At 48.1% G+C, this 14,242-nt stretch overlaps 1 protein-coding gene across 5 annotated transcripts in view; it reads left to right on the forward strand.

The window, feature by feature from the left end:
• The window catches only part of RBCK1 (RANBP2-type and C3HC4-type zinc finger containing 1), a 35,448-nt gene extending 22,208 nt beyond the window's left edge, over positions 1 to 13,240 (forward strand). For 4 of the 5 annotated variants that reach the window (XM_053313415.1, XM_053313416.1, XM_053313417.1 and 1 more), the window contains 8 exons: positions 676 to 809; positions 908 to 1,081; positions 3,797 to 3,957; positions 4,640 to 4,751; positions 5,997 to 6,176; positions 9,791 to 9,889; positions 11,812 to 11,955; positions 12,448 to 13,240. In XM_053313415.1, coding sequence (XP_053169390.1) covers positions 676 to 809; positions 908 to 1,081; positions 3,797 to 3,957; positions 4,640 to 4,751; positions 5,997 to 6,176; positions 9,791 to 9,889; positions 11,812 to 11,955; positions 12,448 to 12,531 — 1,088 coding nt within the window. In that variant the 3' untranslated portion in view covers positions 12,532 to 13,240. Of the gene's footprint in view, positions 1 to 675; positions 810 to 907; positions 1,082 to 3,796; positions 3,958 to 4,639; positions 4,752 to 5,996; positions 6,177 to 7,672; positions 7,763 to 9,790; positions 9,890 to 11,811; positions 11,956 to 12,447 lie in introns of those variants that run through there. The other variant, XR_008320674.1, reaches the window with a different exon arrangement.
• The last annotated feature ends 1,002 nt before the right edge of the window (positions 13,241 to 14,242 follow it).

Raw genomic sequence — 14,242 nt, forward strand, 5'->3', positions numbered from 1 at the left:
GAGTGGCTCCATCCCCTGAGGGATGAAGAAGACCTTTACAGTGCTCACACATGGAGTCTCCCATTCAGATGCAAACCAGGGTGGAGCCTGCATAGCAAAGGAGACAAGTCATGCTTGTGACCACAAGACCAGCTCTTCTCCCATGAGAACCTTCTGTGATTCTCTTGATAGGCCAGCCGAAAGCGCAGTGTGGACCACACTTGAAGAAAGGTCTGAGAGTATCCAAGGCTGTAGAGCAGGCCTGCTCCACTTAGCTCCCCCCACTGCCCGCTGATTTTGGACTACAACTCCCATAATCCCCAGGCACAGTGGCCAATAGCTAGGGATTATGGGAACTGTAGGCCAACATCTTCAGGAGGGCCGAAGTTGAGCAGCCCTGCTGTAGAGTTATGGGAGTGCAGGCCTAGCTGGTGGTGATCCCAAGATTTCTTTAAAAAGAAAGGCAGGACAAGAAATGCTAAAGTAAAAAAAGAAAAAGAAAAAGAAAGCCGGTCTGAATTAATAGGGGTTTGGATGGATCATGGCTGGGATGTGAAATGTGGGCAGGATACTGTCTGTGGCATATGAGTACCAGCGGATGACCTAGTCAGTGCGTTCCTGTCCTGCACCCGGATGCAGTGGGTTGGCTCTTGTTTTGACCGATGCCTTCCTTTTCTCCCTTTGCAACCCCATTAGAGTTGGGCATTAAAGAGGAGACCCTGCTGGCGCGGGGGACGGCGGAAACGGCAGCCCCAGCTCCAAGGGAGCCCTTGGATACCCTGGAGGAGAGGAGCGCCTTGGTTGCTCCCCGCCCTGCCCTGCCCCCCCAGGTAAGGGGCTGGGAGGCGCCCGGCACTGTGAAGAGAGCCCTTGTTCCTCTCCGAGGAGGCGCCCACTGCTCTTCCTTCTCTCTGGGGGGGCTTCCTAGGTCAGCTGGGAGTGCCCAAGTTGTACCTATCTCAACAAGCCCACACGACCCGGCTGCGAAATGTGCTGTGCTGATCGGCCCCAGGACTACCATGTGCCCGAAGCCTATCAGCCGGATGAGGAGGAGCTGGTGCGGCTGCAGAAGGAGGAAGAATCCATGCGCCAGTATCAGCAGGTGAGGCGCTGGGCCGTGGTCGGAGGGGGCTGTGTGGAGCATTGGCTCTTGCAGGCAGCGTGGCAGTGCCATGCATCCAGGGCTGCATTTCCAAAGCGTTTCCCCAGAGTTTGAATCGCCAAAGTCGCGATTCTCTTCGTTGAGCAGGGGGAGAGCAACTGGCCCTATCCATCCCCAGCACAGCATCCCTCCTGAGGCGGTTGCTGGTGTCCCTCTCATGTTTCTTTTTTAGATTATGAGCCCTTTGGGGACAGGGTAGCCATTGTATGCATGCATGTGAATTGCTTTGGGAACTTTTGTTCAAAAACAGTATATAAATGTTTGTCATATTTGTAAAAAAGAAATACAGATGCAGACCTGTACTGGAGTCACACTCATGTATGAAGCTGCCTTATTCAACAATGCTTCTTATACAGTGACTCTCCAAGACCTCGGGCAGAGGGAGGAATCTGGGATCTTCTACATGCAAAGCAACTATTCCACCATGCCTGCATGTGCAAATATTTGGTGGATATTTCACATCCAACATCAGCATTTGACATGCACAGACTTTTCAGGGCTGACCAGCGTTCAGCAGAATCCTACACAAAGCACATGCTTCTCATCCAGAAGGTCCATGGATCAATCCCAGACATCTCCAGGGAAAAGGATCTTTCTCAAGGGCTGAGAAAGACTTGGGAAGGCAGCGGGCAGGTTCACACATCTGCACTAATTTTGGCCAAGCAATCGAGGAAGATCCCCTTGAAGAAGTGGAAAGAAAAACACCCAAGCCCTCTAATTTTGGATTTTAAAATATTAAAAGTTGATGCTGGACTTCAAAAGCCAAATGACATTAAATGGTTTTAAAATACATTAAATGGTTTTTTAATGTTGTCTATCATCATACTAAGGGTGTCATTATAAAAAAACAAAAAACCCCACACACAACCCACAATACTTATCATGCTTTGTTAACTGTAGCCTGATACAGGAGAACAATCCAGTCCTTCCTAGAGAGGATGTTTGCTAGGGACCAGACCTGAAACCTATTGATAAAACTGCAATAGGTGCACCTTATACTATTTCTGGCCCTTGAGTCCTGAGATGTGCATTAAACATCTTTTCCCATTTCTGCCATGCCTTTGAGTTGCCTGATGTTGGGACATCGTAAATGATATATTTGATTATTACACTGTAATTGTTTCCCTCCTGAGAAAGTTAGACTCCTCTAAACATGTGGAGACGTTCCTCTTTGAGAGACTGGGACATTACTTCATCTTTTAAGATATTCTGTCTCACTCAAAGAGTTGGGACAGGTGGTGACTGGGGAGAAGTGGTGGGACTTCTCTCTCCATGGAAGCTCAATGTCCCACCTGTGGGAAGAAAAGACCCATTTTATTCTTCCAAGCTTTTTCACCCCCTTCCTCATTTTTAGTACTCCTTTATCTGTAATGATTCATTTTATTGTAATTTTATTCTTACTCTTCAAGAACTCGGGTATTCTGTGTTGCATATTTTTTTTTTAAACCAAAAGCTTAAAAATACATTATCTTAAACTCTGGATAACTATAGTTATTTGTAACTCTGTGGTGTTTAACATAATTGCCAAGGTCAGAGTATGAGTTAGGATGCTGTTATTATATGTTTCTTGTGCAACATTTTTCCTTAATTCATTTTTCTTTTGTTTGCTGGTTTTTTGGCTTGCCCTGGATTGTCCAGATCCCAAACCTTATATATAGATTGCCAAATCCCATATAACTGCTTAAACTTACTATGTTTGATCAGAATACAGATGTGTTGCCATATGTATGTAGCAAGGAAGATATTCACACATTGCCACTTGTGTGTAGCAAGAGACTCTTTTTGACCTGTTGTGTGGTGGATGCCAGACTGAAGCCTGACTTGCTTAGTCTTGCTTCTGAGTTCTTCCCCATCAATTCTAACAAGGACATGTGGCCTCTCATGTGCAAACCTAGGAAGCAGCAAACCTAGGAAGCAGCTACTTTCTACTGAGTCAGACCCTTGGTCCATCTCGCTCAGTATTGTCTACCCAGACTGGCAGCAGCTTCTCCAAGGTTGTAGGCAGGAATCTCTCCCAGCCCTGTCTTGGAGATGCTGCTAGGGAGGGAACTTGGGACCTTCTGCATGCAAGCAAGCAAGCAAGCAGGTGTTCTTCCCAGAGCGGCCGCTAAGGGGAAGATCTTACAATGCTCACATGTGGTCTCCCATTCAAACTAGGATAGACCCTGCTTAGCAAAGAGGACTATTCATGCTGGCTATTACATGCTTGCTGCTTACCTCCAGCCTCAGAGGAAAGATGCCTCTGAATACCAGTTGCAGGGGAGCAACAGCAGCAGAGGGGGCATCTTGCCTGTGGGCTCCCCAGAGGCATCTGGTGGGTGTGAAACAGGACGTTGGACTGGGTGGGCCTTCATGGGCCTGATCCAGCAGGGCCGTTCTTAGATTCTTCAGATCTGCTCTCCTCTTGTTCTTCTGGAACTGAAAGTCAGATTGATCAGTGTCCGTAGTGGCTGCTGCTTTGTTTCCGGGGACATGCTGGGTGACAAATGGGGCTGCTCGTGTGTGGCCCCTTGGTGACTGTGAAGTGGGGTCCACTCCAGTCTAGAATCCAGTTGTAATTCTTGTTGTAAACGGTAACTTGGAAACCGGCCCCTTGGATGTGCCCAGCTACTCACTCTCTCCCCTCCCCTCCCCTCCCCTCCCCCATGGATGTAGGTGGAAGAGCAACAGAAACAGAAGAATTTCCAGCAGTTCCTGCAGCTGGATGGGCAGAGCCTGGTGCCGTCTGAGGAGGCCCTGGAGTGTCCGATCTGCTTTGTGGCCTTGCAGCCTGGGGAGGGCGTGACCTTGCGCGAATGTCTGCATTCCTTCTGCAGGTCAGTTTCCCAGAAGACCCTTGGCCTCCATCCCCGCCTCAAGAGGAGTTGATCCTCCTTGGGAGACTAGTGGATGCCCATGCCCAGCATCCACCGTTCAGGGGGATACTCTTATCAGGGGCACAGCTCTCCTGGAACCTGAAGCAGCTTCGATGTCTGTGCCAGAACTCTTGGTGCTATGCCAGTGAACTGGGCAGCATGAGCTTGCTCTACCATCCAAATGGTTCTTTTACTGGGTCAGCGAACCAAAGAACATCACCAGCGGAGAAGTTTTAAAAGGCTTTATTTGCTCTGCAGAAGCAAAGGTTCTGGCTGGCTAGTGCCCAAATTCCAGAACCCCGATCATCATTTACAAAAGATTTTTATACATTACAGATCACATAGGCAAGTAATCTCTTTAATACATGATAACAGTATTTTCTCATTTCATTTCCTGTGTAAACTTAATTGTACTCTGTTCCTACTTAAGTAACAATTTCAGCTGGGGAGGAAATTCCTTCTTAACTTTTTCTCATATTGTGTGTTTTAAACCTTTCAGCATGACTAGATTAGTTTTATAAGTTAATCAATTATATCAAGCTTGCATGGAGCCTCTGGATTGTGGTCTAGTTATAAAAGAAAACGGTGCCTCCGTGCGCTTTACCATTTCTCTCTCTCCTTTCTCTCTCTGTCCTCCTTCCAGGGACTGCTTGAGAGGGACCATCCTCAACTGCCAGGAACCGGAAGTGTGTTGCCCCTACATGGATGAGAATTACTCTTGCCTAGAGCAGCTGCTGGAGCGTGAGATCAAAGCTGTACGCATCCAACAGGCCTCCGTACAGTGAGGGGCACTGGACTGCAAGACAAGCCCCCCATCCCAGCAGCTGAGACGGGCAAAGGCTCTCCTCCCCGCTCCCCAGCGTTGGCAGCACGTGAGGCTTGGGCAGAGCTGCTTCTTCGGTCCCTCCATCACTCGCTCCCACTTGCCTCACTCTTGGTTCATGGACCAGAGTCAGCAGCTGGGGTGCAACACAAGGAGAGGCCTCTGCCAAGGCCTCGTTGCCCTGGGGAGGAGGGAATCAAGAGCCCTTTGCCCATGTCTTGCCTCGTGGGTGGAGGAGGAGTCGTGGAGTGGAGTCAATCCTGCCAGCCCTTGTTCAATCAACTCCAAATATGTCCTCCTGTGGGAGAAATTAGTTGCTGAGCAGAGAACGAGAGAGAGTGCCTGGGGCTGTTGGGTGGAAGGGCAAGCTGCCATGGAGAACGGCCATCTGATTTAGCATTCGGTCTTTCGAATGTAGCATTGCTAAGACCTCTGTCTGGTCATTAGTAGGGCAGGGCATTGGGCTGCCAGCTTGAATGGGTAGGTAATCAAACAAAGCTTTAGTTGTTAATTTGGAGGCACATTTTATTCCGTGGGGCCTGGTGTCATTTTAGCCTTTTGGCCAGGGCTGGGGATGATGGGAGTTGTAGTCCAACATCACCTGAGGATCCAAGCTTGGGAGCCCCTGTCCTAGAGCAATGGATGCTAATGTTGTTCTCACTTAGCCTTAGTTTTGGGGATGGGTCTGTGACTCAGGGAGCAGAGCATCTGCTTGCATGCAGAGGTCTTGGGTTCAACCCCTGGCTGGGAGGGCTGAGAAGGACTCTCACCTGAAACTCTGGGGAGCTGCTGTCAGTCAGTGTGGACAATACTGAGCTAGATGGACCAGTGGTCTGACTCAGAATAAGGACACTTCTTATGTTCCTCTTATGTCCCACCTCCAGCCTCAAAGGCAGGATGCCTCTGAGTACCAGTTGCAGGGGAGTAACAGCAGAGGAGAAGGCATGCCCTCAACTCCTGCCTGTGGCTTCCAGCGGCATCTGGAGGGCCACTGTGTGAAACAGGATGCTGGATGGGCTTCATTGGGCCTGATCCAGCAGGGCTGTTCTTAGGTTCTTATATTCCCAAGATGCTTTGGGGGGCAGACCCTCCGCCAGAAATCACAATGGGGCAGCTGGGGCAGCAACGCAGTGCCCCTTCTGAGGTCTTCCCTGGCCTGCTTTGGTTTGATCCGCAGCTCTTGAGTGACGACGAGTATCAGCGCTTCCTGGACCTGGGCGTTTCTGTGGCCGAGATCCGCAGCCACTCCAGCTACCACTGCAAGACCGCCGACTGCCGGGGCTGGTGCGAATTTGAGGATGACGTGAATGAGTTCCCATGTCCCGTGTGCGGCAAGGTGAACTGCCTGCTTTGCCAGGTGAGATACTGCCTGCCTGTCGAGAGAGAGAGAATGCAGTGCAGTGAATGTGAATCGGAGCCTGAACCCCTGCATGGTGGGGAGCTGGAAACTAACTGCCAGCAGATTTGTGTGTCTTCCAGACGTCAGCTGGATTCCTTTCCCTTGAATCCAGCATTGTAGGTATCAACGTTTTAGCTTTTCTGCTATTTTTCTATAACTGAAAGTGAGAGCCATGTGGAGCCCCCTGCATGCGACTCCCTCTAGTGGCCCCTTAGTAGAATGCAGGGAGATTTTCCCAACTCCCGCTATCTCCTTCCGGTTCATGATGCACTAGTGGGGTCCTAGGGCCCCCCTCGTCTGCCCTTTCAGGATTAAATAGGGCCTGACAAATCTCACAGTCTCTCTCATCTTGCAGGTATTCCTCCTGCTGTGAGACCTCTGATCTTGCAAATCCTTGTGAGACTGGCCCCTTTGCACTGGGGATGGAGACGCACACATCTTCACCCACTGTCGGAACACACATTTCCCTGCAAGAGGGATCACCAGATGATGATAAGTACAGCTCCCATAATCCCTAGCTGCAATGGTCTTTGGCTAGCTGGGGATTTGGGGAGCTGTATTCAACAACGTCTGGGAATCCTCTTACAGGGCACACTGGTCTGGACCTTCCCCTGCTTGCATTTGGTCCCCACCTGGGCAGGAACCAAAGGCTCATCCAGGGAGTTGCTGGCTGTGCCAGGGTCGACCCTCGCACTGCCGATGACCACCCTGAGCCCAGGTGATCTCCAATGTCCAGCAGCTTCCCTTGCATGGTTAAATTGGATCAGTTCTAGTTTGTGGCTTTCGAGGATGTGGATAAGCTGCTTGGGACACCTCGTCTTACTACCTGTCCTCTTGACTCTTGCCCGTCATGGCTTATAAGATCTAGCAGGGAGGTCATTGGAGAGGGCTTTGTTATGATCATGAATGCTTCTCTGAGGGAGGGCAAGATGCCTCCTTGTCTCAAGGAGGCAATTATTAGACCACTGTTGAAGAAACCTGCATTGGATCCCTCAGAATTATTTCATTCATTCATTCATTCATTCATTCATTCATTTATTAACTAATTACACTTATATCCCACTCTTCCTCCGAGGAGCTCAGAATACTTGGTTATTTTAAATTAGGCAGTTATAAGCCTGTTTCTACCCTCCCATAGTTGGGTAAGGTGACCAGAGGGGGGTGGCATCTCAGCTCCAGGCAGTCTTGGAAGATATCTGGACCCATTTCAAACTGGCGTTCGGGCAGACTATGAGGTTGAGATGGCCGTGGTTGGCCTGTTGGATGATCTCTAATTAGGAATGTGACTCTGTTGATCCTTTTGGAACTCTTGGAGGCTTTCCATACCATTGACCATGGTATCCCTCTGGAGTGCCTGAAGGGGTTGGGAGTGGGAGGCACTGCTTTGCAGTGGTTCCTCTCCTATCTCTCGGTAGGAACCTACCTCTACACCCAAATCTATTTCTCCATGCCAGCTTCATCAGAAAATGGCCTAACTTCCCTAAATGCCGGCCTGGAGGTGGTAATGGGCTGGATGAAGGACAACAAACTGAGGCTGAATCCAAGTAAGGCTGAGGTACTCATTGTGGGAGGACGGAAGTGGCTTAAATCTGCCTGTTCTGGATGAGGTTACATTCCCCCAGAAAGAGCAAGTACTTCTGGACCCAAACCTCTCCCTAATCTTTCAGGTTGAGGCAGTGGCCAAGAGGGCTTTTTATCAGCTCCACCTGATACACCAAATACATCCATTTCTGGAGATAAATGTCTTAAAGAGCCCCTGGTGGCGCAGTGGTAAAACTGCCGCCCTGTAACCAGAAGGTTACAAGTTCGATCCTGACCAGGGGCTCAAGGTTGACTCAGCCTTCCATCCTTCCGAGGTCGGTAAAATGAGTACCCAGAATGTTGGGGGCAATATGCTAAATCATTGTAAACCGCTTAGAGAGCTTCGGCTGTAGAGCGGTATATAAATGTAAGTGCTATTGCTATTGCTATTAATGCACTGTTGCATGTGCTGGTATCATCCAAACTTGACTATTGCAATGCACTCTACGTGGGGCTGCCTTTGTATGTAGTCCAGAAACTGCAGCTGTACAGAATGCAGCAGCCAGGTTGATCTCTGGGGTTACCCATATTACACCCATTTTAAAAGAACAGCGTTGGCTTCCAATAAATTTCCGGGCAAAATAGTAAGTGCTAGTTATTACCTATAAATCCTTGAATGGCTTGGGTCCAAAGTATTTCAGAGAACACTTTCGTCTTCATGATCCCCACTGCCTATTAAGGTCATCTGGGGAGGTCTGGTTGTGCTTGCCACTGACTCGGTTTGTGGCGTCTTGAAACCGGGCCTTTCCTAGGGTTGCCCCAGGACTTTGGAACACACTTCCTAATGAAATTAGAGCGTCCCTTTCTCTAGATGTTTTTAATAAGGACCTGAATACATAGCTGTTTAGTCAGGTTTTACGTTTTAGAGTTTTTATCAGTGTGTATTAAACTTTTTAAAATTGTGTTAATATTTTAATTGCTGTGTTTTTAGATTGTGAACTGCCCAGGGACTTGTGTATGGGGCGATATTAAAAATGTGGTATTATTATTATTATTATTCATCCATTTTAGACTATGGTTGCTAGAAATGGGTGGCAAGTTGGGTTAGAATTGCACCAAAATAAATTTCCTTCCCAAGCATGGAATCTTATACTTTGTTCCAGATTTAGAACCTCATTTTGTGTGAAGCATTAAGTTTCTTGAATTTTTTTTTATTGGCCTTGGAGAAAAGTTTCAAAACTTATGGAAGAGAGATTATATAATAAATTTTATTTTTATAAATATAAGAGGTCCAGTTGCAGTTGCCACCAGCTTAGTTGGTGGTGACTCGAAACCGGGCCTTTTCTAGAGTTGCCCCAGGACTTGGAACTCGCTTCCTAATGAAATTAGAGTTTCCCCTTCTCTGAATGTTTTTAAGGCTGATCTAAAAACATACCTGCTTAGTCAGGTTTTTAGTTTTTAGTTTTAAAGCTTCAGTTTTGGAGTTTTTATTGTATTTTAAATAGTTTTAATTATGTTAATATCTTAATTGGTGCTATATTGTGAACCGCCCAGGGACCTTTTTGTATGGGGTGGTATATAAATGCACTAACATAAATAAATAATAAATGCAGGAAAACTAGGAATAGATAATACAATAACACATATTAAGATAGAAGAGAACTAAAGAACATGCTTGCAAACACATATTTCATAAACTCATAATTATATGGGACCCTGAAAAAGAGGGGAGTCAGTTTCATAAGCTTGTTCGATAAAAAATATTTTTATTTATTATCCTATTTCTATATGGCCCAAAACTTATGTCTCTGAGGGGTTTACAATAAAAACAATACAAATTAAAACAAAATTAAAACACTAAAACAGTTTAAAACCTAACACAAGGTTAAAACTCTAAAAGCTGTCTAATATATTTATAACTATAGATCATATTTATTTATAGTTTCCAAATAATCCATCTTTGTTATTTCTCTGTGTAAACCGCCCTGTGCCATTCTTGGAAAGGCAGTATAGAAATCAAACCAATAAATTAAATAACGTCTTGTCCACAGGCTATTCATGAAAACATGAACTGCAAAGAGTACCAGGATGATCTCCGAATCCGAGCTCAGAATGACCAGGCTGCACAGCAAACCACGGAGACGTTGCTGGTGAGAGAGGCTGGCTGGCCAGCCCTGCCATGGGGAGGTAGCCGGCCTCTACCCAGGTTCAGGCTCACAGAGTTGCCATTTAGCAGGGACCTTGATCCACGAAACAGCTGTGCCTGAGAGCTGGGTCATGCACTGTGTGTGTGTGTGTGTGTGTGTGTGTGTGTCTGTCTGTCTGTCTGTCTGAACTGCAGGCATTGAGAGCCAGTGAGGAACCGGTGGCGGTGTGGTGGAGTTGTACTAGAGAGACCTGGGTTCAAATCCTTGCTCAGCTCACTCTGCCTACCCTGCCTTGTTGTGAAGCAATTATGGAACAGTGTTGTATTCCTGCCTGCCCGCCCCACCGCACAGAGCTCCACGGATGGTGTGTGCGTGCGGGGAAGCCTGGAGGCAATAGTCCATAAAGCGAAGAGTCCCATGTGGGAGTGAGCTGCTGCAGATTAAGAAGCACAGAGGGATTTCTTTTTTAATATCACCTACAGTACGGGGCTTTTCAGTGGAGCCAATTCATACATTCGGCTGGCAGATTTCAAGAGAACTGTACATGCATGTGTGACATGGCAGTTGTTCAAATTTCTGACAATCCCAGTTCCCTACAAAACTGGCGCTGTGTGTGTGTTTTGGCAGAGGGATTATTCAGACATCCAACCTCCCCTGAATTCTAAACAGCAGGGGTGTGCATGTAAAGAGGGATTGGTTTCAGAACTCGATTTGCTTTTGTGTTTACTGCTCCCTTCACCCTAGGACTGTCTGAATCCTGTGCCATTCATTTCACAACCCATTCGGACTCTCCCGTTCATTTAGAATCCATTCATGTTGGTTCTGAGGCATTGTTCTGAACAGAAGTGGTTGCTGCCATGAAAAAATTGGCAGTTTCTTAGGCTGTGGGGCAGTTTGCTCTTCAAGATACCAGGAGGAGGAGAGGTGGTCTTGCGGTAGCAAGCATGAACTGTCCCTGTTGCTAAGCAGGGTCTACCCTGGTTTGCATTTGAATGGAGACTACATGTGTGAGCACTGGAAGATATTCCCCTTAGGAGATGGGACCACTCTGGGAAGAGCACCTGCCTGCTTGCATGCAAAAGGTTCCAAGTTCCCTCCCAGGCATCTTCTGATAGAGCAGAGAAAGACTCCTGCCTGCAACCTTGGAGAAGCTGCTGCCAGTCTGTGTAGACAATACTGAGTAGATGGACCAATTGTCTGACTCACTATATGGCAGCTTCCTCTGTTCCCTGGTTTATGTTCCCAGATGGTCATGGAATACATTTTCGGAAATTCCATTTATTCCTATGGCCCTTTGGTAGGAACCAGGGCTTTTCCGTGAGCATTCCCTGTCATTCATTTTAGAGCATCTGCTTTGCATGAAGTAATATGATAAATAAATAAGAAGGTCCCAGGTTCCCTCCCTGGCAGCTTCTCCAAGATAGGCCTGAGAGGGGCTCCTGCCTGCAAGTTTTGAGAAGCGACTGCCAGTCTGGGTAAGACAGTACTGAGCTAGCTGGACCAAGGGTCTGACGCAATAGACGGCAGCTTCCTGTGTCCCGGAGATGGAGCCTGCCAGGAGGTGGCTGTGTGTGGTAGTGCCTACTGACATTGGTGCAGAAGGAAAATTCCCAGAAGATTTAGAAATAGTTTGAAAACAAACCCACAAAAATGCACGGGGATTTGGGAAACGAACCCTCCTAGTACTCATTTGTTTTGGATTCAGTTTGCATGCCTAGAAACCGAACTGAATGAAGACTCTTCAGTTTGGCTTGGGTTCTAAAGATGAATGGCATGACCCTGTCAAGTGGTACGGTCCGGGCAAATCTGCTGCATGTATCGCTGGGCTGTTGGCTGGTCTGTCTGCCACATCTCTGTCTGCTTGGGAAACAGCAAAGGTCCGCCCACACCTCTTCTCAGCGAGCTCTCCTCTCCTTTCCTTTCAGTCCTTGGTGCAGAAAGGGGACGCCATGTTCTGCCCCTCATGCAGGATCATCATCCAGAAGAAAGATGGCTGTGACTGGATCCGATGCACCGTCTGCCACACTGAGATCTGCTGGGTGACCAAGGGCCCACGCTGGGGACCCGGGGTACGTGTTGACTGAGCAGGTGGCCGGGGGTGAGCCTGTCACTCAGGGGCCCCATCGGCCGGCCGGCCAGTCTCTCTGGACGGGAGCTGCACTGTGAACTTGAAACTCAGTAAGATAAACCTCGTGGAAAATAGAAGACTTGCTGCAGCTTGGCTGTGAATGGATGTGGATTCTCTTCTTAAAATTGATTTTGTCTCTCTTATACAAACCAATCCACGTATTTTTAGAATGACAAATCTGAGTTGCAATCTATAGCATGAGTTCCCCTCCTGTCGCTTTGCCTCCCAGTCTTTGGAGTTCTCTTTCCTTTCCTCTTGCCGATAGTGGCTTTTCTAAGCACATTCATCACCCTTTGGCTCTAACCAGCAGCTCCCCGCCCTGATCTTCCTGGTTTCCTGATTAGGAAGTGCTGAAATCACCCCCTCACTCTCTTTCCCCTGCTTCCCTGCATCTTGGTCACCCACCTTTTGACTCCTCTTCTTTTTTTTCCAGGGCTCCGGTGATACGAGTGGTGGCTGCCGTTGCAAGCTGAACAGAGGAGCCCTCTGCCACCCAAATTGTCAGAACTGCCATTAAGCAAGAGGGAACAAGGAAGGATCTGGATGTCTGCTTCTCGGGGGCAAAAGCTGGGATTGTAGCCCAGTTGGATTTGGGGCCTCTGGGCTTCTCTGCATTTGTGACCGTGAAGCCTGTGGAACTGGTGCTCTGGACTCTATGCCTGCGGACAGATTCTCTGCAGAACGACTATGTAACTTCCTGTTTCAACACAGGAGGATTGAATAAGGGAAGAATGGCCTTGCTGACTCCCCCGCCCTCCTCTCCCTGGATGTGCGTATATTTTGTACTTTGTATAGGAGTGTCACTCCTCTGAGCAGCCAGGCTTGTCCTGGTGTCAGTGGAGATGTTTTGCCCACAGAACAAACATTTCTTCCTTATGCCCCTTCAGCATATGCATTAGAGGCCTCCGTTGAGGTTGTTGGCTAGGAGCCAGGGGTGCTCTGGTCAAGGCAGGGCTCTTCAAACTTGGGTCCCCAGATGTGGGACCTCTGGCCACTGTGGCTGGGGATGAGTTGCAGTCCAACATCTGGGGCCCCAAAGTTTGAGAAGCCCTGGATAAGGCATTGGATGCCTAGCCAAGGTCTTTTGACTCCTATCACAGAATTTGCATTGCCTCCCGTGCATTACAGCCAGCCTACTTGGCTCCAGTTCCACTACAAAATATACTGGCTTGGTGCATGTCAAATCTTTTTGTGTGCGCGCCAATAAATAGATATTTATAAGCTTATTTGCTGCTGTTATACTTTTGTGCAGACAGCTGATTAGTAAAGCAACTTCTCCTGTATTTTTCAAGGCTAGGTTGCTGCAGTGAGCCTTTGGCAGAATATCTGGCTTCAGAGATCCAGCCAAACCTGCCTCAGAATTGATGTGAGAGTGAAATGCAGTCCTGTACTATGGACCATGAACTTGTATATAAGGCACACAAGTCCCAACAAGCTTCTGAAAACACAAAGCTGGCATTAGTGCAGGACTTTAGAGTAAAACAACTGGAACACCTTCTGTTGACCCATTTGGACAGGGACCACAAACAGTGTTCCCTCTAATTTTTTTCATCTGTGTGCAGAATGAGTTGTGTTCTGGGCAGCAGTATCATGGCACACATATGCATTCAGAGTGGGGCTTTCCTGATTCAACCTGAGTGGGATCTAACATTTACTGAGCAGACATCAAAAAACTTGCGAGTGCATCCACATGCCCACGCCTTAAGAGGGAACACTGACCACAAAACCCTACATATAAATGGCATTAAAGTGGTCAGTCTCTCTTATGTATTGCATTTAAGAAGTAGCTTCACTTTTGCCTCTCGGCTGAGAATTAGCTAAGTTTTTGAAGTGTTTGGTACAGGGAGTGCCACCTTCAGCTCCGTTGCACTAGGGCCGATGGATTTCTAACAAGTCCTTTGTTTGGACAGGCAAAGAGTGCAGCCCTGACTTTTCCCAGTTTTGGAGAAGAGAGTGGCTTGTCTGGAGTATTACCTCCCTGCTTGAAGCACCACCTTGGAGGAGGTGCCCACGTGAGACACCAGATCACGCATTCCTCTGACTCAGTGCAGCTGCTCTCACCTTCCCAGCCAATGCTGGACTCCAATGCCCAGCAGACCCAAGCACAAGAGCCTTTGGCCTGGGCACGAGGGGAGTTGTAGCCCCACATCAGCTGGGAATCCCCGTCTTAGGTCCTGAAGATAGCAATGGAGACTCATCCAACTATGTGTCCCCACCGGGGGGGGGGG

The sequence above is a fragment of the Hemicordylus capensis genome, chromosome 4 (genome assembly GCF_027244095.1).
Source record: "Hemicordylus capensis ecotype Gifberg chromosome 4, rHemCap1.1.pri, whole genome shotgun sequence".
NCBI classification, from domain to species: domain Eukaryota; kingdom Metazoa; phylum Chordata; class Lepidosauria; order Squamata; family Cordylidae; genus Hemicordylus; species Hemicordylus capensis.